This window comes from Bos grunniens, chromosome 2, assembly GCF_055505025.1.
Source record: "Bos grunniens cultivar Pamir isolate PY7600 chromosome 2, Bosgru_T2T1.0, whole genome shotgun sequence".
In the NCBI taxonomy this organism is placed as follows: domain Eukaryota; kingdom Metazoa; phylum Chordata; class Mammalia; order Artiodactyla; family Bovidae; genus Bos; species Bos grunniens.
The window spans coordinates 32,532,126-32,555,703 of record NC_141166.1 but is presented as its reverse complement, the minus strand read 5'-3'; the positions used below and the strand labels follow the sequence as shown (position 1 = coordinate 32,555,703).

Sequence of the window (23,578 nt, the reverse complement as noted above, 5' to 3'; positions counted from 1 at the left end):
ATTTTTGTTCCCAAAAGCTTCATTCCCCAAGGCACAGGGAATTTACCATCCCCTTGGGTAGAGCGGTCAGGCATTATCCCTGTCTGTTCTATAATTGACCTTGAGCGCCAGAGCATAAATTGAAAGAAGTGGAGGCATGTCTCCTGTGTGTTGGAAGGTCCTCCCATCCAGTAGTCTTATTCACTCAAAATCATTCATTGATGGACTTCTTTGGTGGTCCAGTGGCTAAGACTCTGAGGTCCCAATGCAGGGGGCTCGGGTTCTATTCCATGTCAGGGAACTAAATCCCATATGCGGTACTAAGAGTTTGCATGCCGTAATTAAAGAATCTGCATGTAACAAAGATCGAAGATCCCGAGTGCTGAAGCTAAGACCTGGTGCAGCCAAATAAACAAAACTTTTTAAAAAAGCATTTATTGAGCATCTACTGTATGCCAGGCACTGCCGTAAGTCTGTAGGTCCTGGATATATAGTGGTAAACAAGACAGATGTGGTCTTTGATCTCCTGGTGCTTATATCACCAAGATCCAACAAACTCAGCATCCCATTAGAACTTCTCATTAAACACCTCTTCTTTCAAACAGCATATCTGGAATGATGAGCCTGCATGAATGAGCACAAGATTCTGAAGTACCCCACAAATCAGTGAATCTCCAAAGAAAGATAACATAACGGCCACTATAGTTTTGATGATGTGCATACTTTGCTGTATTCTGGTTACTTTTTGAAATTAGATCATGCATGTCTGACACATCTAAGTTTTTCACAAATATTTAATTAAACGGGATGTCCCATTCCTAGAGCACATGAAAAAACAGACACCTTCACTTTACATAAATTACTTGTATGGCTTTGTTGGTTTTCACCTGCATGTCTTCTTTGTATGTGTCCTTTGGTGTCTCATTAGTCATACGTCTTCTCTAACCCTCTGAACTGTGAACTTCATCAGAGGAGGAAACTTCCTAAATCTGTGTGCATCCCACTGATGGCATTTCCTAACTGACTGCCCCAGCCCCCTAGGGAGGAGGACCAGATCAAGGTAGAGGGAAGGAAGGTCTTGTCTGAGGCCTAGTGATATGTCTGAGCCTTCTCTTGGGGTCCTGCCCTGGGAGCCGTTTTCTGATGGTTCAAAGGAAAACTGTCAGAAAACTGTTTGATTCCACTTATACAAGGTACCGAGAAGAGTCAAATTCATAGAGTCGGAAAATGCGTTGGTAGATACCAGGGGTTGGGGGTGGGGAGGGGTGTGGAGGGAGAACGGGGTGTTTGAGTTTAGGAAGGTGGAAAATTTGGGAGATGGGTGACAGTAAGAATTGCGCAACAATGTGAATGCACTTACTGCTAGTACTACATACTTAGTACTAAGTGCTTAGTACTTAGTACAGTTCAATATGGTCAAAACAGTATGCTTTATATTATGTGACTTTTACCACAACAAAAGCTTTTTCTAAAAAAAATAAAAAGGAAAACTGTCAAGAGAAGGAGGTCCTAACACGGCCCTCACCTGTGATTCTCTCAGCTTCTCTCAAATGACCTGATGGAGTGAAAAGTCCAAATCTCCTCCCAGCCTATCTCTGCTTCGGGGAGTCATAGGCAGAAAGCTGGGGAGTTGGTCCTCTGTGACTTGAAGGAAATTACCTGCTAGGAAGCCAAGAAGAGGCCAGGAGTCCCAGGGCTTCCCGTAGGTTCACACACACACACACACACACACACACACTTGCCCCACGCCATCTGTACCATGAAGGAGGAACAATTCACTGTGGGGGAGAAGATTCTAGGGGTGAAGCAGACACAAGGGCGAGGGAAAGCATCATAGAGGGGACAGGACAGAGAAAGGAAAACTCACAGATGGAGAAGGACACTCGTGGTAGGGAAAGAAATTTTATTTTCAAGCTTTAAGAGAATAATACAAACAACAGAGAGTTTTAAAAAACCCTAAAAACTAGTTTAAAAAAGTACTTGACAGTGTCCCTTTAATACCCACGGATGACGCGGCCATTGTGCAATGACAAGGAGAAACTGCAGGTGACCACCCTGTGGCCTTCCCTGGCAGGGTCCCAGGACCAGCAGGTGGGCTCAAGGGACAGTGCTCCCTGCGAGGGTCCCTGGGCCCTCCTTGTTGCCTGGGAAGGACCAGGGAGCATGTAGCACAGAGGACTAGCCCAACTGCCCCTGGGGATGGGCCCCAACAGCAAGGATTACTAAGATGGGTCTCCGCTCCACTCCTTGGGGACACATCTGGCCAGCTTCCTTCTGTTCACTGTAGCAGCTCTCCTGGGAGGCCCTGGGCAGGATGTGCCCTGCCGTGGGCGGCCCTGGGGTCTCAGCATGTGCCAAATCAGGAGGGGCAGTGACACAGAGCGTGTCCCAGCCATGGGTGGGGTTGCGTGGTCGGGAAAATCACTCCTGGATTGACAGCTTGAAGGCTGAAGCCACAGCAGCAGGACTGTGCTTGAGCTACCCATGGGAAACCTGTACTTTAGTTGTGTGTGTGTGTGTGTGTGTGTGTGTGTGTGCGTATTTCCTGTAAACATCTTTGAGCCAAATCACCATAAAATAAAGTAACAAGGGCACAAAAAGACACCCAACTCCAAACCTAAGCCCTCTTTGAGCCCATCTGAATTGGGAGTTCCAGTTTGGAAGGTTTGGAGGGAGCAAGAAACCCCCCTCCCTCTGGCCATTCAGACCAGCATCTCCCTTCTTGCACCATTGTCCCCCCCAGGCCCTCGAGTCAGGAATCCTGCCCACCCAGGGGAGCCCAGGGGTTCACAAACACCATGTATCTCCTCCCTGCCAGCCCACACCCATCCCTCTCCCACCCGCCTCAACGGCCCCTGGAACACAGCCCAAGAGGAAACCAAAGCAAGCTCAGGGGTAAAACGGAGCAGGCCACAAGTGCTTTTGTTCCCACATGTGTGCCTGTGGGCCCCACCACCATCAGACACAAAGCTTCTCTCCCTGCACCCCCCGCCAGCCGCCACTTTGCCAGGGTGTTTCGCATGGCACGGGGGGTGGGGCACATGTGGGTGCATTGTGTTTTGTTAGACTGTCTGTATTGCATTTCGTTGTTGAGTTTGTCTTGGTTTTCCTCCCTCTTGTTGGAGAATGGAATCAACTCGCTGAAAATCACCCACTCACAGCACCAGCCTCCCTCCAGCGCCCTCAAGGCGCACCGCCCTCTGCCTGCCCTCTGGCCCCTGGGTGCCTCTCCACACCTGCTCCCCAGACGGCGGTGGCCTCGTGTCGGGGCGAGCCCTTCCCAGCCCATCCTCTTCTTGCTCTCTCTCTTGCACGTGCATGGTCACAGCTCCCTCGCAGGTCTCTCGGCTCACACCGTTGTGACCCTCATGACCAGCTCGCGGCTGCCGCCCTGCGGGGTCCGCTGTTCATGAGGTCGCAAGTGACTCAAGATGTGCAGGATGGTGTAAGCACAGTGGTGATCGGACAGGGGGCCCGAGGGGTGGCCAGCCGCCCGGGCAGGGCCTTCCTCGGGGGCAGGGGTGCCCGCAGCCTCCTCTTCTGAGGTGGGGGCGTTGGCCTGGGTGGACGAGGAGGTCCGGGGGTTGGTCCTGCCTCCTGTCTTTTGCTCCTCCAGGTCTTTCGCCTTGTCATAGTTCAGCACTTTCCACTGCTGGTTGACAGCCTGCCACCGTTTGAAGATGCGGTACACAGAGGGTCCCTCATGGATGATGAGGCCTGGGCAGCAGGGAGAAGAAACAGAGGTGGGTAAGAGACAGCAAGTCACTGCCGGGAGGAACCAGCCTCCCTCTGTTTGTAAGTGGGTAGAGGTGTTGAGGGCTTCCCTGGTAGCTCAGCTGGTAAAGAATCCGTCTGCAATGCAGGAGACCCTGGTTCGATTTGGGAGTTGGGAAGTTCCCCTGGAGAAGGGATAGGCTACCCCCTCCAGTATTCTTGGGCTTCCCTGGTGGCTCAGACGGTATAAAGAATCTGCCTGCAATGCAGGAGACCTAGGTTCGATCCCTGGTTTGGGAAAATCCCCTGGAGGAGGGCATGGCAACCCACTTCAGTATTCTTGCCTGGAGAATCCCCATGGACAGAGGACTCTGGTAGGCTATAGTCCATGAAGTCACAAAGAGTTGGACACAACTGAGCAGCTAAGCACAGAGGTGTTGGGTGAGATGACTTTATATTGGTTTGACTTGTTCTTTTCAAACCTGCCTCTCAGCTGTGGGCTGCATGGTAACCATCCCTGCATTTTTAGGCTCACTAGTCTTTGGAAGCAGGTAGAAAGTGGCCACTGGAGAAGGCAATGGCACCCCACTCCAGTACTCTTGCCTGGAAAATCCCATGGATGGAGGAGCCTGGTGGGCTACAGTCCATGGGGTCGCTAAGAGTTGGACACAACTGAGCGACTTCACTTTCACTCTTCACTTTCATGCATTGGAGAAGGAAATGGCAACCCACTCCAGTCTTCTTGCCTTGAGAATCCCAGGGACAGGGAAGCCTGGTTGGGCTGCTGTCTATGGGGTCGCACAGAGTCGGACACGACTGAAGTGACTTAGCAGCAGCAGCAGCAGCAGCAGGTGGCCACACCGAGTGCATGTCACAGCTGGGCACATACACATAGTCCTTGGCCCCACCCCTCCTACTTCTTGGCCTGAAAAAGTCCAAATTCATTGTCCATTGAGGCATAGTATTAATACAAATAGCTTTCCCTCCTGCGATCATGTGTGCGTGGCACCCAGCACTTAGCATATAGATGTTCAATGAATCCTGTGCCTTCAAAGGTACCATGAAAGAAACCCTGTAGTAATTCCATACCTGCTGAATGTCCAAAATTCCACTGGCTCACTTTTGGCTATTTAACAAATAGCCCAGTGCTACTGAAATACACAGGCTTCCCTGGTGGCTCAGCAGTAAAGAACCCACCTGCCAATGCAGGAGACCCAGGTTCAATACCTGTGCCAGGAAGATCCCCTGGAGAAGGGAATGGCAACCCACTCCAGTATTCTTGGCTGGAAAATTCCATAGACAGAGGAGCCTCGTGAGCTATAGTCCATGGGGTTGCAAGAGTCTTAACATGACCTAGCGACTAAACAACTGAAATACACACATAGCTGAGAGAGCTCTGGCCAAGGACAGTGTAGAGTCAGAAAAGAGCTGCACGGGGCAACCAGGAAACTAAACACAAATTGTGTGCCTTCTATCTACTAAGCGCTAGGATAACAGTGAGCAGGGCAGGTAGAGTCCTGCCCTCAGAGAGCTGCCATTCTAGCAGATAGAGACACAGTAGATATGAAAACAAACCAGCAAGACTATTTCAGGCTCTGACATATATGGAGAAAAACCACACAGGCTTTGGCAGCAGAGCCTGTTTTCCCAGCAAGTAGGACAGGAAAGAAAGTGGGACATAATTATGGAGTCTGCAAAGGGAATGGTTACCACAGGGAATGGTTGGCCCAGGGAACCTAGACCAGGAAGGATGGAAGTAAGAACATGCAAGGGATAAGGAACATGAAAATTGAAAAGTAGAAAGTGATAGGGTCGATGTCACGAGGTCTCTATGAATTTGGAGAATTGCGAGTCGGTGAACTATAAGGATAGGGGGTGATGATCAGAGAGTGGGGTGTTCAGATTTTGAAGGGAGGTGGTTCTTGGTAATGATAAGCTCTATGGAGTGGCCACTTAAGCAAGGCTGAGGTGACCTGGAGGACAAGGTCTTATGGAATAAGATAAGGAATAATGAGGAATCCAAGGAGTTGGGTAGATTAACTGCATCAGCTATCCTCAATGCTCTCAGACCAAATGCCCTCTTTGTATAACAAATATATATATATGTATGTTTATATATATATATGTTTATATAGTTTCTATAGATACAAAATATGGGGTGCTGAGTGTGTTGCAGCATGTGGGCTCTTCATTGCAGTGTGCAGGCTTTCTCTAGTTGCGGCACTCGGGGTCTTCTGTTGTGGAGCACAGACTTCTCCAACTGTAGCTTGAGGGCTTAGTTACCCCTCAGCATGTGGGATCTTTGTTTCCTGGCCAAGGATCGAACCCACATCTATCGCACCAGAAGGCAAATTCTTAACTACTGGACCACCAAGGAAGTCCCTATAAAAATATATTTTAATATCCCCTTTTCTGTTCTGAAATGAAACTTATATAAGATAGCTAAGCTAGTATGGTTCCCTTTTTAAATTAATATAATGCCCTAACAGACTATGTGAAGAAAAACAAAGGGCAAGTCATTTATAACAAGATAGTACAAGTATCAATGTAAATGCTGGGGCACAACCACTTTAGAAAACAAACCAAACACCTCATACATTTGCAAAATATTCCCAGGGATTGATTAACACCTCTTTTGAGAACCACTGATCTCCAGAGATGCCAAGGATAGGACAGGTGGGAGAGAGTTTGGGAGCCAGGTGCAGGGGGCGTGAGGAGTGAATGAATCACAGCCACCAGCAGCATCAAGGGGAAAGGACTCTGGTATCTGGTGACATTCACTTCAGAGGGGCTGGAGCTTCTGAAAGATGAAGGAAGAGGAAGTCTGTAGGTGGTAACGGGGAGCAAGGAGGATACCGCCCCACCTCTGAGCCCCCAGGATACAGTGTATGAGAGACACGGCAGCCACTGCTTGAGACAGCCACACAAGAAATAATGTCCTCAGGAGACAGCTATATTACAAAATTAAAGGATGAGGAAGGGAACACTTGGAGGAGAGGTTGCCAATCGTGCACCATGAGGTCCAGAGGGCATGTGGAAGAGCTGGGAAGATGGGGATGAGCAAAACAGGAAAGGGATGGTTGTGCATATGGTGAAGGTGGTCAAGGAGGCCAGACCCACGTTGAGTGAGATGACTGGGAAGAAGGCACAGCGGGATTCAGTTGCAGTGCTGTATACTGAGGGATGCCAATATTTTGGCCACCTGATGCAAAGAGCTGACTCATTGGAAAAGACCCTGATGCTGGGGGAGATTTTCGGCAGGAGAAGAAGGAGGTGATAGAGGATGAGATGGTTGGATGGCTTCACTGACCCAATGGACATGAGTGTGAGCAAACTCCAGGAGATAGGGAAGGACAGGGAAGTCTGGCATGCTCCAATCCATGGGGTTGCAAAGAGTTGGACACAACTGAGTGACTGAACAACGACAAATCAAGAGGCAACTGGTCTGGTCCCTGCAGGGAAGAGCTGACTCATAGGCGTAAACAGCAGTGAGTCACTCCAGCAACTCCATGTCAAGCAAAGTGACTGAATGGGAACATCTCAAAGCCTCTTCAACCTCTAACACGCTGTGATTCTAGGAGACAAGACAGCCACCCAACTGCTACTCTTTCCTCTAGGAAGGGCTCCAATAGCTCCTGAAAATGTACTTTGTGCAACAGGTCTTCAAAGGTTCATAAAAGGAGATAGTTACCCTGTAGCTCAGTTGTTTCTAATCCTCTGGATCACGGACCCCTTTGAGGATTGGTGAAAGCTAGGACCAAATTCCTGGGGGAAAAAACATCAGACACAGGGAACTGTCTGTATGATTTTAGGGGGTTCATAAATTTCCTCTGGACCACCAGGGGATCCCTTGATCTCCTGCCTGGTTCTAGACAAGTAGACTTCCTCTCTGCCCAGTTTCCCACCCTCTCCCAGCATGCTAACTCTCATCACTTCCTTCAACCTTCTGAATTCATGCTTGTGTACCCTTGGCACTGCAGTGTTCATGGGTTCATTCACTCCACAAGTCTTGTTTGAACACTGCTGTGCTCTTTCCCCTAGATTGTAAGCCCCTCAAGGACAGGGGTCAGATATGGTTGAGGCTTGGGCAGCGGATATGGTATTGAGAGCCTCATGAAGCCTTGGTGATGACAGAGGACATAGGGGCCTCTGGGAAGGGAAATCAGGATCTTTTTTTAAAGACCCAAACTCACTCTTTCCAACAAGAGTCGCTCTCCTTGATTCTTAATTAGTTCTTGATCAGACAGTTTTACCCTGATTGAAGAGGGTGGCTTAAATTTTGGGTCTGAATGCTACCTCCTAATTATCTGTCTAGTGTTCAGGAAGTAATTAAACCATTTTAATGGATAGGTGGCTGAAGGGAAGGAAGGTGCACCTGTTTTTGTAGATAATGCTTATTTGGCAATAGTTGGAAAAGCACAAACTACCTCATTCACATCCACTCCCTAGCGCACTCTCTCTCTCTGCTTCCTGCTCTACAAATTACCTATTGATTCCCTGAGCAGCAGAGTTTTTTGTTTTCTTTTTTTTTAATGAGGGAAAGTGGGTGGGGCTCATCTGAGAGGGACAGGTGAAGTGGGCAAAGCTGAAGATATGGGAGAGAAAGAAGATGAATGGGGAAATGTATGGAGGGAAAGAGAGACTAAAATTAGAATAGGAGGGAAGAAGGCTATTGGGGAATAGAGGCAGAGAAGTAGTAGAAAAACAAAACGGAAAATTCTAATGAATGGCAATATCAGAAACTCAATACGTTTGGTTTTTCTTTCTTTAACAAAACAGAAATTTACTGTCTCATAGTTCTGAAGGCTTGAAGTCCAAAGTAAAGGTGCTTAGCAGGCCTCTGGAATCTGTGGGAGTGAATACATTTGTTCTTTTCTTACACTGTTGGAGTACAGTCGCTCTACAGTGTTGTGTTAGTTTCTGCAGTACAGCAAAGTGAATCAGGTGTATGTTTTCATCTGTCTCGTCTTTTTCAGATTTCCTTCCCATTTAGGTCACCACAGAGCGCTGAGAGGAGTTCCCTGGGCTACACAGGAGGTACTCATTAGTTATCTGTTTTATACATATTATCAGTAGTGTGTATATGTCAGTCTCCCAATTCATCCCACCTCCTTCCCTCTTTGGTATCCATATGCTTGTTCTCTATGTCTGTGTGTCTATTTCTGCTTTGCAAAGAAGATCCTCTATAACATTTTTCTAGATTCCATATATATATATGTTAATACACAATATTTTTCTCTTTCTGACTTACTTCACTCTGTATGACAGGTCCATTCATGTCTCTTGCAAATGTGTTTTGACTGAGTCCCTTTCTGGGGTTTGTCATTTTATTTGTCTAGTAACCACCTAACAAGGTGCCCGACCCTGGGCGGTTCTCCATAGACACAGCTCTAGAAGAATTCCTGCCTTCATCTTTCTAACGTCTCTCCGTCTTTCAGGGATCCTCTTCTTGTAGGCTCTGTAGGATGTCAGAACCCTTTGTTTGTTGCCATCTCTCTCCCCCAGCCTCCAGGTGAAATGGGCCTTTGCTCAGCCCATGAGGATGGAATGGAAAGTGGCCATGTGAGTAGGTGGTCCTGCCTGTGTGGTTCCCTTGCCCTAACTCACAGTGCTATCAGGAAGCTCTCCCTGACCTAGAATCTCAGTCTTCAAGTGATGAATTTTGGCCCTTGGTTCTCACTGTGTCCACAGCAGTGAGATACAGCTTAATTCTGCTTAGTATTATTTCCTGAGTACCGACTGTGTGCTTCTGTGAGCACTTCTCTGAGCAAGCACTTCTGCTCACTTCTGTGAGCAACCCAAGAAATTGGGTTCCCATGATGTACAGAATTAACAGGCTAAGGCCAGCTGAGAAGTACGTAGAGAAGAGCTCTGGCCCCTTCAGTGACACCGATCCCACTTGCCACCCTCGCCTCTTCTCTTGCTAGTATCCTAGTTTAAGTGGCATAAAGGTTGCAGACAACTTTACAATGGTGTGGTGCGTGCGTGCTCAGTCATATCTGACTCTTTGAAACCCCATGAACTGCAGCTCACCAGGCTCCTCTATCCATGGGATTTCCCAGGCAAGAATGGTGTTGTGGGTTGCCATTTTCTTCTGCAGGGGATCTCCCTGACCCAGGGATCGAACCTGCATCTCCTACATGTGCAGGTGGATTGTTACCACTGCACCTCCTGGGAAGCCCCCAAATCAGGGAGCTTATGAAGACAGATTCCCGGGCACTACCCTCAGGTAATGCTGATGTTTTAGATGTGGCCACCCTTGAGCAGCACTGCCCAGAACATGGTCCTTATCCTGGCATACTGCGTCATGGAAGCCTTTGAATTATGATCAAACAAAGAACCAAAAGTAATTTTAAAAACACTCAATTTCCAGATATGACAGACACAGAAGCTAAGGCAACTGAAGAAATGGATACTTCCTCTCCAAGACCCAAAGGTGTTTGGGTCCCACAATTTAGAGTCAACTCATGGATGAACATGAATTGAACATTAAGAGTACCTGCCACTTCCTAGCCTTGTCTCTTGATCTAAGTTAATTCCTCTTTCTGAGCCCCAGTTTTCCCATCAGGGAGTGGGGCTGCTATCCCCTTCCTAATAGGGTTGTTATGATACTGAATGAGGTGATGAATCCTTTGCTCTGATGCCTGCAGTGTGCCAGGCACACATTTACACTCGATACCACACGATTTTGATTGTTTTGGGGAAATTGCAGAACAGAAAAAGTCCACTCTTATCTCCTCCCTCTTCCTCCTACTCCTTTATTGCCAACCCCATTCCCTGCCACAAGCACCTGTTCTTCTGTCTCCTAACTGTCCTTCCCAACCCTCGGTCTGAGTCATTGTTTATAGATGAATAACACGCTAGACCTGAAAGGAGCTCTGTAAACCAGTTGATTCTTCACTGTCCCAAAAATCCTTGCACTGGTATGACTGAGAGGTCCATTTCTGGAAGTGTTCGTGAAGTTATGCCCTAAGAGACTATAGACTTCTTTCATGAGTTTTTGGGAGGCTTAGCACTCTTCTCTCTGAACAAATACTAAAAGGACCACACATCTCCACCACTCTGGGTGGCGATGGTGGAAGACAGGTGATGATGGTGATGGTGATGAAAGTCAATATTTATTGAATGCTTATTAGGTCCTATCATTAAAAGGGCTTTGCAAATAGGGTCAACTTATCACACAAACCCAGTGAAGAAGGTGATGTTATCTCCACTTTACAAAACAGGAAGCTGAGGTCAGAGAGCCCTTTGCACTCAGGTGGAGCCAGGTGCCTGGCAATGAATGTGAGCATGAGTCAAGTCAAGATTTAAGAAATGGGTACAGAAGGGAAAAGTGTGTGTGTTTGCGCGTGTGTTTGCCTTACCATGCTCTCTTGTATTTTCTATCAGCCAGAGATAGAAGATTCAAAAGCCTAGAGAACTGTGGAGCCACAAGATGGAAGGTTCTTGGGTCTCTGAATCACTGTATGGAGGAGAAACCCGCACCCCACCGGCCACCCACAACTCACAGGAACTACTATTGGGTTGAAACACTGAATTTGGAAGCTTACTTTTCTATTTGCTGGAGTTACAATACCTTTGGGGCATGTTAGGAGCCATAGACAAAGGCAGTTGTGGCTCAACGGCACACTTCATATGGTTCCCAAAATATATGCGCTGGCCTGAGCATCCACGCTATTTACCAGATTGCAACTATTTCTAGTCAAAACCCGTCATCAATGAACAGACTTGCCACTTCTGAATGTGTTCCAAAAACTGTGCTGCAGGCACTGAAGGCAGTTCCTAATAGGCGTTCCTAAAATATTTTAGCCCTGTCAGCACAACTGGAATAACTGAATTGCCTCCCAACGGGTCTTCTTTGAGGGGGACAGTGCTCGTTTGGTGTGTGTGCTTCTAAATCATCGTCTTCATCTTCTGCACATCCAGCAGCTCAGGTGTGGAGAAAGGTTGCCAGGCACGGGAAGTGGGGGTGGGGTGAAAGGGAGGTGCTTAAGGAAAAAGGCGAAGATTACAAGTTAAGAGTTAATCCAAGCCAACAAGCACCTCCGGTATAGCGCATGGAACTCTACTCAGTGTCATGTGGCAGTCTGAATGGGAGGGGAGTTTGGGGGAGAATACTCAGTTGCTCATTCGTGTCCGACTCTTTGTGACTCCATGTACTGTAGCCCATCAGGCCCCTCTGTCCATGGAATTCTCCAAGAAAGAATACTGGAGTGGGTAGCCATTCCCTCCTCCTGGGGGTCTTCCCGACCCAGGGATGGAAACCGAGTCTCCTGCGTTGTCTCCTGCATTGGCAGGCAGATTCTTTACTGCTGAGCCACCTGGGAAGCTCTTGATGGAGAATGGATATATGTATATGTATGGCTGAGTCTCCTTGCTGTTCACTTGAAACTATCACAACATTGTTTGTTAATTGGCTATTCAGTTCAGTTCAGTTCAGTCGCTCAGTCGTGTCTGACTCTTTGTGACCCCATGAATCGCAGCACACCAGGCCTCCCTGTCCATCACCAACTCCTGGAGCTCACCCAAACTCATGTCCATCAAATCAGTGATGCCATCCAGCCATCTCATCCTCTGTCGTCCCCTTCTCCTCCTGCCCCCAACCCTCCCAGCATCAGAGTCTTTTCCAATGAGTCAACTCTTGGCATGAGATGGCCAAAATATTGGAGTTTCAGCTTTAGCATCAGTCCTTCCAATGAACACCCAGGACTGATCTCCTTTAGAATGGACTGGTTGGATCTCCTTGTAGTCCAAGGGACTCTCAAGAGTCTTCTCCAACACCACAGTGCAAAAGCATCAATTCTTCGGCGCTCAGCCTTCTTCACAGTCCAACTCTCACATCCATACATGACCACTGGAAAAACCATAGCCTTGACTAGACGGACCTTTGTTGGCAAAGTAATGTCTCTGCTTTTGAATATGCTATCTACGTTGGTCATAACTTTCCTTCCAAGGAATAAGCGTCTTTTAATTTCATGGCTGTAGTCACCATCTGCAGTGATTTTGGAGCCCCCCAAAATAAAGTCTGACACTGTTTCCACTGTTTCCCCATCTATTTGCCATGAAGTGATGGGACCAGATGCCATGATCTTTGTTTTCTGAATGTTGAGCTTTAAGCCCACTTTTTCACTCTCCTCTTTCACTTTCATCAAGAGGCTTTTGAGTTCCTCTTCACTTTCTGCCATAAGGGTGGTGTCATCTGCATATCTGAGGTTATTGATATTTCTCCCGGTAATCTTGATTCCAGTTTGTGCTTCTTCCAGCCCAGAATTTCTCATGATGTACTCTTCATATGTTAAATAAGCAGGGTGACAATATACAGCCTTGATGTACTCCTTTTCCTATTTGGAACGAGTCTATTGTTCCATGTCCAGTTCTAATTGTTGCTTCCTGACATGCATATAGGTTTCTCAAGAGGCAGATCAGGTGGTCTGGTATTCCCATCTCTTGAAGAATTTTCCATAGTTTATTGTGATCCACACAGTCAAAGGCTTTGGCATAGTCAGTAAAGCAGAAATAGATGTTTTTCTGGAACTCTCTTGCTTTTTCCATGATCCAGAGGATGTTGGAAATTTGATCTCTGGTTCCTCTGCCTTTTCTAAAACCAGCTTAAACATCTGGAAGTTCATGGATGTTGGCAATTTGATCTCTGGTTTCTCTGCATTTTCTAAAACCAGCTTGAACATCTGGAAGTTCATGGTTCACATACTGCTGAAGCCTGGTTTGGAGAATTTTGAGCATTACTTTTCTAGCGTGTGAGATGAGTGCAATTGTGCGGTCGTTTGAGCATTCTTTGGCATTGCCTTTCTTTGAGATTGGAATGAAAACTGACCTTTTCCAGTCCTGTGGCCACTGCTGAGTTTTCCAAATTTGCTGGCATATTGAGTGCAGCACTTTCACAGCATCATCTCTCAGGATTTAAATAGCTCAACTGGAATTCCACTACCTTTGTTCATAGTGATGCTTTATACCCCAATCCAAAACAAAGTTGTTTTTGTTTTTTTTTAAGTTAATCCAGGAAGCTGGATAAGCCACATAGAGGTAACAGATCATGGTCTGTGCATTGTCTGGCCCATGTATGTGGTGGATTCTATTGGTTGTTTGGCTTGGCCCAACAATATGGGAATTCCCAAGGTCACAACTGCCAATTTCTGAGAGTCATCATGACCTCTCACAGTGGAAGTGTTTCCAAAATCCTGGATTTCCAGACCTAAAAGAACCTTGTAGGTTATCAGGTTCAACCCTCTCATTTTATAGATGAGTCAACTGAGTTGTAGAGAGAGGAAGTAACTTGTCCTGGGTCACAGAGGTGGCTGGTAGCTAATCTGGTCATCAGATCTAGGTCTTCTAGTCTCTTCTGCTGCACCAGCCTGCCCCTTCCATATTTTCAGGGAATTAAGAGGTTGAACAGGGCTTTCCTGGTAGCTCAGCTGGTAAAGAATCTGCCTGCAATGCAGGAGACCCCAGTTCAATTCCTGGATTGGGAAGATCCCCTGAAGAAGGGATAGGCTACCCACTCCGGTATTCTTGGGCTTCTCTGGTAGCTCAGCTGGTAAGCTGCCTGCAATGTTAGAGACCTGGGTTTGATCCCTGGGTTGGGAAGATCCCTTGGAGAAGGGAACACTACCCACAGTATTCTTGCCTGAAGAATCCCTATGGACAGAGGAGCCCGGCGGGCTACAGTCCATGGGGAAGCAAAGAGTCAGAGATGACTGAGCGATTAAGCACAAGAGGTTGGACAGGTGGGGTCATTCCTACCCAGAAGGAAGGAGGAAAGGAAGGAATCTTTGTGGCATATATGTGCTTTTTATGATAATGTGAATTAAAACTAAGTTTGAAAAACAATGTTCCCACAGCCCTCCTGTCCCCACCCGCTGCATGCTTGCTGTAAACTGGGATTTGAACTTCTTCATCTCAGAAGGCAAGAACCAGGTACCTCTAAATCAGAGGGAAATTACTCACTGGACTGCACACAGAGAAGTTTCAACAGCAACAACAAAAGAGAAATATTTTCTATAATTCCATCCATTACCCTAGCCCTCTGTTTTAAAGATTTGGAGCAATTTCAGGATCTCTCTTGCTTTCCTTCCCCTGACCCGCTTCCACTCACAAGAGAAAAACAAACATGAGGAGGACGCGGGCCTCATTTTTGCAGAGTTGACTTCTTGGTGGCCAATCTCTTGGGTCTGTGGAGTGAAAAAAAAATGTTTTTGGTGCCAGGGACCTTAATTAATTTGCTCTTGTTAAATCCTAATAACTTGACCCACTGGAGCAGAGAACGTCCCATTTGTTTCCTGGGAGGCTCTGTCAGCTTCTACGCCAGGGAAGACAGCGTCATTAGAGATGACGGAAGAGGGGGCAGGTGGGACGAGGACGTTTGATGTAATCAGATCTTCTCATTCAGGAGACGCGGGTGAGGGAGCCAAAACCTTCCAGGAGAGGCACTGCTCCAAATAACGGCAGATTCTCAATTATGGGAGGACTCCAGGCTGTGGCAAACCTTTAACCATTTTGGCAAATCTTTATCGAGTGCCTAGGGGGAATCTACCCTGATCTGGTCACTCATGTGTATAATGCCTGCTCTTTACATGTGCCATCTTATTCAGTCCTCTCAACAACTCTCTGAAGACGGTATTATCCCATCTCACAAGGGAGAAAACAAAAGCAGAGAGGTTATACAAATCACTTAAGGTCCCGTTTAGTAAGAAAGTGGGCACCATGCAGCCCCAGACCATCTTGCAGCACCACCCCCACCATTCCGGAGACCCAGAGTCTGAGGTCTGTGGCTCAGTCCCTCCTGCTATCTTCTCATCTTCTGTCTCCTTTCATCCCTTTAGGTGTTTAATGTTCCCTAGGTCTCTGTTCTTAGTCACCTACTCCCTGAACAGTCCTCCTAAGTTACCTATTCAAAATTCACAGCTTCAAACACCTCTTACTGTTGCCTTCCAAATCTGTCTTCAACTGCCTGCTTTCCTTACCATCTCATCTCCCCATCAGTTACCAGGAGTTGTCAGAAATGGTTCAGTGCCCTCAATATCTTCTTCTATATCACAGGAGGGGACCACCTATGCACTAAAAAAAAAAGCTTTTCCCTCTTTCTAGCCCAGCAAAGAGACACCTTCCTGACCCTTCATTCTCCTCTTTGCAGCCCATAATGTCTTCCGTGTGTCTGGCATCTCTTCTACTGCCAACTCATGACTTAGAAACTGCCTCTTGCCTCTCTGCCTGGATTTTAGATTTAGGGTGGTCCTTGCTTTTTGTGCTGCCTTTGTTGAAGACGTACCCTTTAGTTCCTCTTTGTTTTACCCACTGCCCATCCCATTCTCATGCTCAAAGAATGATGCCTGGTCCCCACTCAAGCGAGCGTCCCGGGGTTCCCACCAGTCTGAAGGAGTTCAGACCGCCCTATCAAGTCCACATCCTGTGTACTTCTCAAGGTCACCCAACACACTTCTTCGCCACCATCGCTGTTTTGCATCTCTTTACTTCTTTCTCACTCTATTATAAGCATTTTCCAGCTGGCTTCTCCCAACATCTAGTCTGTCCAGCTCTGTGATCCACTCTCCGACAGCTGCTAGAGCTCTCTCTTTAAAACACACGTCTGATCATACTTCTCTGTATAAAATCTTTAAAATGCCTCCCCTCACCAACAGGCAGGTCTGAGCTGCTTCGTGTATGATTCATCAGCTGTGAGATTTGCTTCTTGCCAACCTCCCCATCCCCGTGACCTACCTCCCCATCCTGGCTCTTTGCACTGAGCCATACAAAGCTTCTCAATGCTTTCTAAGCACACCTTGTTCTCTCTCATCTCTGTCTCTAACACGCTCTGCCTGGAAAGTTCTTCTCCACTGTTCTGGACAAATTTTGACATATCTTTCAAAACTAGCTCAAGGATAGGATTCCTTCCTTTAGAAACCCTTCTTTTTAAATTAAACTTTTTATTTTGTATTGGGGCATAGCCAATGAACAATGCTATGATAGTTTCAGGTGGACAGCAAAGGGACTCAGCCATATATATATACATGTATCCATCCTCCCTCAGACTCCCCTCCCATCCAGGCTACCACATAACTTTGAGCAGAGTTCCATATGCTACACGGTAGGTCCTTGGTTATGGGCTCATTCGCTAAGTTGTGTCTGACTCTGCAACCCCATGGACTGTAGCCCACCTACCTGGCTCTTCTGTCCATGGGATTTCCCAGGCAAGAATACTGGAGTGGGTTGCCATTTCCTTTTCCACCTTGTTGGTTATCCATTTTAAATACAGCAGTCTTGAGTACCTCCAAAGAAGAGTTAACTGCTCTCTGCTCTGTTCTACCTTTCTCTGTGTCTTGTAAAAGCTCCTGTTCTGTTGTAATTTATTTGTAGACTGTGAGCTCCTCAAGGGCAGGGACTGGGACTCATTCACGTCTTTGTTAAAGTTTCCTAGTTTCATGAACGAAATTAGGCAGCTAACAAATGCTACTGAATGAATGGATCTGACTGCCCAGAGCTTACTCTGACTCAGTCATTTTCTGTGCTCACCCTGTGTCCTAGCCTCAGTAATTAGCTTGTCTGCCTTCCCAGTGAAATGTACAGTCATTGAGAGTGGATGATTCTCTCATCGGGAGTGCTCTCTCAATAATTTTTTTTTAGCTCTGGAGCATGTGGGATCTTAGTTCCCCAACCGGGGATCGAACCCATGCCCTCTTCAGTGGAAGCTCAGAGTCTTTACCATCTGAGCCACCAGGGAAGCCCAGGAAGCCCAGAGTCTTAACCACTGGGCAACCAGGGAAGTCTCCAATAAATATTTCTGAATGAAGGAATGGATTCCCTAATTTAATGTTAACCAGTGGATTTAGCTCCCCATATTCCAAGGACATTTCACGAGAGTGTCACAGGAAAACAAACCACCCAAATTTCATCTCGACTTCTCAAGCCTCCCTCTCAGTTGATGTCAGAATAGCACTGACCAAAAGGGAGGTACAACAATGGTTAATTTCCAAATCCCTGAATACAGGACAGGAGCAGCTGGGGCTCACTGAAGTTCTTATTGCCACCAGCCATTAACTCAATGAGTCAAGATATTACTGGACCAATTTTCCCTCAACCTGCCTCCCCATTCAAGCTCTGCATTTGCAATTTCACAGAGCAATCAGAGATGAAACAGGCAGTAGAAAGCGCTCAGTAATTGAAGCCAGAGGGTCATGGTCCAATCCCCAGCTCTACCATTTGCTTAGTTATGTGACCTGGAGCCCAACTGCTTTAAGCCTACCCTCACCTGTTCAATATGGATAATTCTTCCCCTGATTACCTTCTAGGGTTGTCGGCCCCTTTCTCAGTTCCTCTCTGTTCCCTGGGTTTGGTGGATTGTTCTGTCTACAGCAAGTTACATCTGGCTTTTACTGTGGCAGAGATTGGTCTCAGGACTTAGGACTCTAAGCCAGGAGATGCTTAATCTGTAGAGGTGGCCTGTGTTCCAGAATGTACAACCTTCTGACATGACGAAGTCCAGAGTCACTGTCCACAGCCTTGAACCCATGCTGCATTAAATAGAGAACCCAGACCTTCCTGGCAACCATTCCAGGCAAAATCCTTTGAGGAAAACCAGAGGCCATTGTCCAAGAGCCATTGCTTTCACTGATTCACCTGAAGGTCAGCCAGGTGGACACAGCCATGGATGGGGCTGATGCGGCTTCATGAGCAGCAAGCCGATATCTCAGACTTTGCATCCTCTTAGCTTTATGGCAGAGAATACCCCTTAAGCTCGTGTTGACACAGTGAATTTCTCATGCGTCCCTCCCACTCTCATCAACTTTTCCTTACACATCACTCTGATAGAAAAGTTATGTTTAAGGATGAATTAAACCTATGCATTATGTTTACTCAAATTTTTACTATCTGAGGCCATTTAACAGTCTCAAGGAATAGACCAAGGCATCTGGAAAGTAGAGAAAATTTAAGGAATTATTTTAACAAGTGTCTTGTCTTTTTCTTAGGCTAAGGTTTAGTCTCTAAGTCGTGTCTGACTCTTGCAATCCCATGGACTGTAGCCCGCCAGGCTCCTCTGTCCATGGAATTTTCCAGGCAAGAATACTGGAATGAGTGGCCATTTCCTTCTCCAGGGGGAGCTTCGCAACACAGGAATCGAACCCGCGTTTACTGCCCTACAGGCATATTTTTTACCCTCTGAGCTACCAGGGAATACCATATTCTAATTTCTTTCTTACTCCACCTGTTAAGCTAATACAGGGCTACACTCATTTTCCCTTCCCCAAGGATAAAGAGGAGTGTGATGGCACACTCCTTTTGTAAGAACAGACTGTGTTGGCATTCTGGTTTGTCTCTCCTGGCAATCTGATGAAAGTGCAGTATCAGCTGACTTGTAACATGTCCTAAGTTGGAGGTGACCCTGATTGGTGAGTGCTGTACTATGAATACTGCTGGGAGGCTGTAGCATTGGGCTTTCTTAGTCCGTTGACTTTTGTGAATATGTCTGACTCTTGTGGGGACCCTGAAAACTGGGCCAAGAGGGACACACTGTTGTGGTTCTCATCTCCTTGTTTCTGAGCTATCACCTGGGGGCTGAGAGACTGGTCCTGAACTACAACAGATGAGGACTCACCTGCAGAAGCAAGCTGCACCCGCCCGAGGAGCCTGTGCTTCCTGTCTATGGTCCTCTAAGTGACTCTGGCGCCAAACACGCTCCCTGGTAGTTCCATGAGTCTGAATGTCTAGCTGAGCTTAAAAATAAAGAGATGCCACCCAATTATCCCTTCCAGAGAGCTCTTAAAAAGCTATTTTTACATCTACTTGTGCAGTGCTGTGTGTTTCTCCTCAACTGGCCAGAACACAGCAGAAAAATGACTGTTACTTATATTTCATCCTTAAAGCCATCATCCTTACTATTGGTCATCAGTTCAGTTCAGTCACTCAGTCATGTCCGACTCTTTGCAACCCCATGAATCGCAGCACGTCAGGCCTCCCTGTCCATCACCAACTCCTGGAGTTCACCCAAACTCATGTCTATCGAGTTGGTGATGCCATCCAGCCATCTCATCTTCTGTCCCCTTCTCCTGCCCCCAATCCCTCCCACCATCAGGGTCTTTTCCAATAAGTCAGCTCTTTGCATGAGGTGGCCAAAGTACTGGAGTTTCAGCTTTAGCATCAGTCCTTCCAATGAATACCCAGGACTGGTCTCCTTTAGGATGGACTGGTTGGATCTCCTTGCAGTCCAAGGGACTCTCAAGAGTCTTCTCCAACACCACAGTCCAAAAGCATCAATTCTTCGGCGCTCAGCTTTCTTCACAGTCCAACTCTCACATCCACACATTGGTCATCACCATCATCAAAAGCATCATCATCGCAACCACCACAAGAATCTATGTACTCCAGCTCCTGCCTGTCACCTCCCTCTTTTTTATCCAGAGCACATTTTGCACACATGTGTGCTGAGTTGCTTCAGTTCTGTCTGACTCTTTGCGACCCCATGGACTGTAGCCCTCAGGGCTCCTCTGTCCGTGGGATTCTCTAGGCAAGAATACTGGAGTGGGTTGCCATTTCCTTCTCTAGGGGATCTTCTTGACCCAGGGATCAAACTCAGGTCTCCTACATTACAGGCAGATTCTTTACCACTGAGCCACCAGGGAAGCCCAGAGCACATATTACTCCCTTTTTAAATTTTTCCAGGTGAGATAGTCTAACTATAAATATATGTGACCACTTTTGGATGGCATTAAAAGAGATGAGGGTCCCTATGCATTCCCCTTCCATCTAATAACGGTTTCCAAGCAGTCACTGGCTCTCACACCAGATGATTGGATAGCTCATGGTGGGGCTGTGCCCCTGAGAAGGATGTTTTCCTGAAGGCTTGGAAGGAAGGAAAACAATGTGAAAACTCTCAGCATTTAGCTCACTCTGCTTTTCCCATAATCGGAGTGACTGAGGGTCATATGTATACAAGATGGGAGAAAAAGTGGGCCAGGGGTGGGGAGCAGGCAGGCAGATAGAGGAGCCAAGGAAGAGACAAAGAAGGAGATGGTCCCAGAGCCCTACTCAGAGGAGACACCATGAGGAGAGACCAGAGCACCAGGAGGGCCAGAGTGGGGGTGCTGGGTGGCTCAGACCCATGGGGTGCAGCCTGCCATGAGAGCCCCTCCTGTACATGGGCCATGTGCCCTGGAAGTCTTAGGTGGCATCTGTAGGTTTCCCAGTGCTGCTGCAAGAGTCCTGCTCTCTGATGCCAGAGGATAATAGAAAGAGCCCTAGATGGCCAGTTGGGAGACCTTGCTTCTAGTCCCAGCTGAGCAATCGTGAGCTGATCACTCACTCCCCTTCCGTGGGTCCCCTGTTCTCTCGGCTTCCAAACAAGGGAGTTGTCTTGATTGGTCCCATGACCAAGTGTCTTCTATGTCCAGTCCTCCCAGTTTTCAAATCTCTGGAGCCCTGACTGGGAGATGGTATTTATGCTCCTCTCTCTCACTCATGCTGGCCTCCAGGGCAGGAGCTTATTGGTGACATCATTGGCCCATAGCCTGTGGGCAGAAGGGCCATGGTGCCAGCACTGAGCGGAAGCTCTGAGAAGCTCTGTGAGTTTCACTCATCCTCCTGTGCTAGACCCCAGTCGTTCCTGCCCCTTTAGCCTGGGCCCCATCATAAGGAGACACTCAGGCCTGAGCCCAACACAGTCTCAGAAGCTATGTCCAGCCAAGCCTGGCAGAACCAAATCATCTCGTGGACCCACGAATGGGACATAAATGCTCGCTGTGAGGCAGTGCAGTTTCGGAGCTGTTTGTTACTGCAGCCAAAGCTGACGAATACACCACGTGACAGGAAAGTGTGTCTCATAGACATGCACTCCAGGAACCCATCAAAAGCCTGCCTGAAGGAGAATGAAGGGCAGCTGGAAGGGCCCTACAGGAAGGTTTCCACTGCTTCCCCCTTCTTGCCAGAGCCACACACCTCCATATGGAGACACACCTGGTTTTTGGCATCAGCAACTCGTGCCTCAGCAGGGGTAGGAAGGGAGTCTGGTGGGAGAGGAAACTAAATTAGAATGCCTCAATGTCAAATTCCTCCCCATTCACAGGCCTCTCTCTTCTATAGGCCTCCAAGCCTGGGCAGTCTGTTTCTTTCACTGCCTAGGTGCTGTAATTAAAAGGCTCTTGAACTTGGGAGTTGACATACTGGTTTAGCCAGCATGGAGAGGCGGCAAGACGCTTAGATAGGTTTATAAGTTCCAGCATCACTAGCCTCTGGCTGCTGCAGTCTGTATCCAAGCCTCTGTGATCCCTAATATTAAAGGACCCTGAAGAAAATGAACACCCTCTTAGCCCAATTCTAGCTGATAGATGTTTTCTTGCCAAACAGAGCAGTGTAGCCTATCTGATAGAAACACAGACTAATGCCCAGAGAGGACCACTGTGGAGCTCTGGTGCTGTCGGCACTATGGCCTAGGGGGTAACCTGAGAGGTCCAGGATAGGACGTATGACCAGGGCTTAAGCATGCTTCCTTCACTCAGAGAAAACCAGGGCCATTCCCCACCTCCTCAGTCATTTGGATGAAGACTCCAGAGTTGACAGCCATAGTCATCTGCTGGGAAAAACAAAAACCCTCCACCGGCCAGCCTAATATAGTGGAAGAGGAGGGAACACACATTTGGGGATGGTGCAAGGGAGCAAGCAGGGGCTTACGGTGGTGGGACTCTAACCTTCTAAAACACTGAAAGCTTGAAAGCAAAGCCTTACCTGGGAACAGACACATACGTGAATCGATGAAAGTTCAGAAGCTAGGGGTGAAGCAGGGATGAAGATTCAGAGCCGGTCCGTACAGCATCTCATCCCCCACTCCTTAAAGTGGCTCTTGAAGTTGTGCATGGAACCCCTGAACTACATACACTTTGAAAACCACTAAATTAGAGAAATCTTGGGTATTAATAGGCTTAAAGAAAGCTGAAAAAACGGGGAGCGAGGTATCATCATGACTGTTTCTGGGCATTTTGCTGTGAAGAGAATGGAATTAAGTGTCTAGGCCTCCTTTGCTCTGACTTGGCAGCTGTGGTACACAACGGATAAGAGGCCTTCCACAACTTGCCTATGGCAGGTAGACTGACCAACTGACCTTTCTCAAATATTCTTAGAGGCTAACCTCCTCATTTTCATCTTCAACTGGGCAGGACAGAGTTCCGGGAAAGACTGAGGTCTCCTGTCTTTGTTCTGCCTCCTCCTACTCCCTACACACCCCTTAAATCTAAGCCATGGCCCCTCTTGAGCTCACAAGTCTCAAGCCTGGTGCCATCTCTGCTTTGACCTTTTCTACCTTCAAGAGGGAGGGACCCTGGGGGATGTGTCTAATTCACCAGCACATGGCTCCCCACTTCCTGTAGAGACAAGCTTTCAGACCCACCTATGCATACCATGTCCACGAATCCACACATCCCAGAGACCCACCGATGCACACCACATCCACGAATCCATACATACCAGAGACCCACCTAGGCACACCATGTCCACGGATCCACACATCCCAGAGACCCACCTATGCACACCACATCTATGGATCCACACATCCCAGAGACCCACCTCGGCACACCATGTCCATGAATCCACACATCCCAGAGACCCACCTCGGCACACCATGTCCACGAATCCACACATCCCGGGGACCCACCTATGCACACCACGTCCATGAATCCATACATCCCATAGCAGATCTGGAAGAGGAGGTCTTGGCGCTGCCATTTTGCTGAGGGGCTGAAGGTCGACCAGATGAGCCAAGAGATGCTGGCGATGAGGAAGAGGGAACCCAGGATGGCAGCTGCAATCTGAACCTTCTCGATGACTGTCAGGGAGATGGCCTGCCACTGCAGGGGTGAGAACGGCGGGTCAGTGGGGGCCTGCAGGCCCT

At 47.7% G+C, this 23,578-nt stretch overlaps 1 protein-coding gene and 1 long non-coding RNA gene across 4 annotated transcripts in view; one reads left to right on the top strand and one right to left on the bottom strand.

The window, feature by feature from the left end:
- Positions 1-1,865: 1,865 nt before the first annotated feature.
- Positions 1,866-23,578, bottom strand: part of MARCHF4 (membrane associated ring-CH-type finger 4) — a 114,860-nt gene continuing 93,147 nt past the window's right edge. For both annotated transcript variants that reach the window (XM_086341222.1, XM_086341232.1), the window contains 2 exons: positions 23,342-23,534; positions 1,866-3,696 (listed from right to left, as the gene is read on the bottom strand). In XM_086341222.1, the coding sequence (XP_086197348.1) occupies positions 3,329-3,696; positions 23,342-23,534 (561 nt within the window). In that variant the 3' untranslated portion in view covers positions 1,866-3,328. The remainder of the gene's footprint in view (positions 3,697-23,341; positions 23,535-23,578) is intronic.
- Positions 3,595-19,441, top strand: LOC147377880 (uncharacterized). 2 transcript variants are annotated; one of them, XR_015142340.1, is made up of 4 exons: positions 3,595-3,722; positions 8,670-8,730; positions 11,083-11,627; positions 14,550-19,441. It is a non-coding gene; the product is annotated as an uncharacterized LOC147377880 (long non-coding RNA). The 2 variants fall into 2 exon arrangements; XR_015142338.1 differs by having other exon boundaries at positions 11,083-19,441.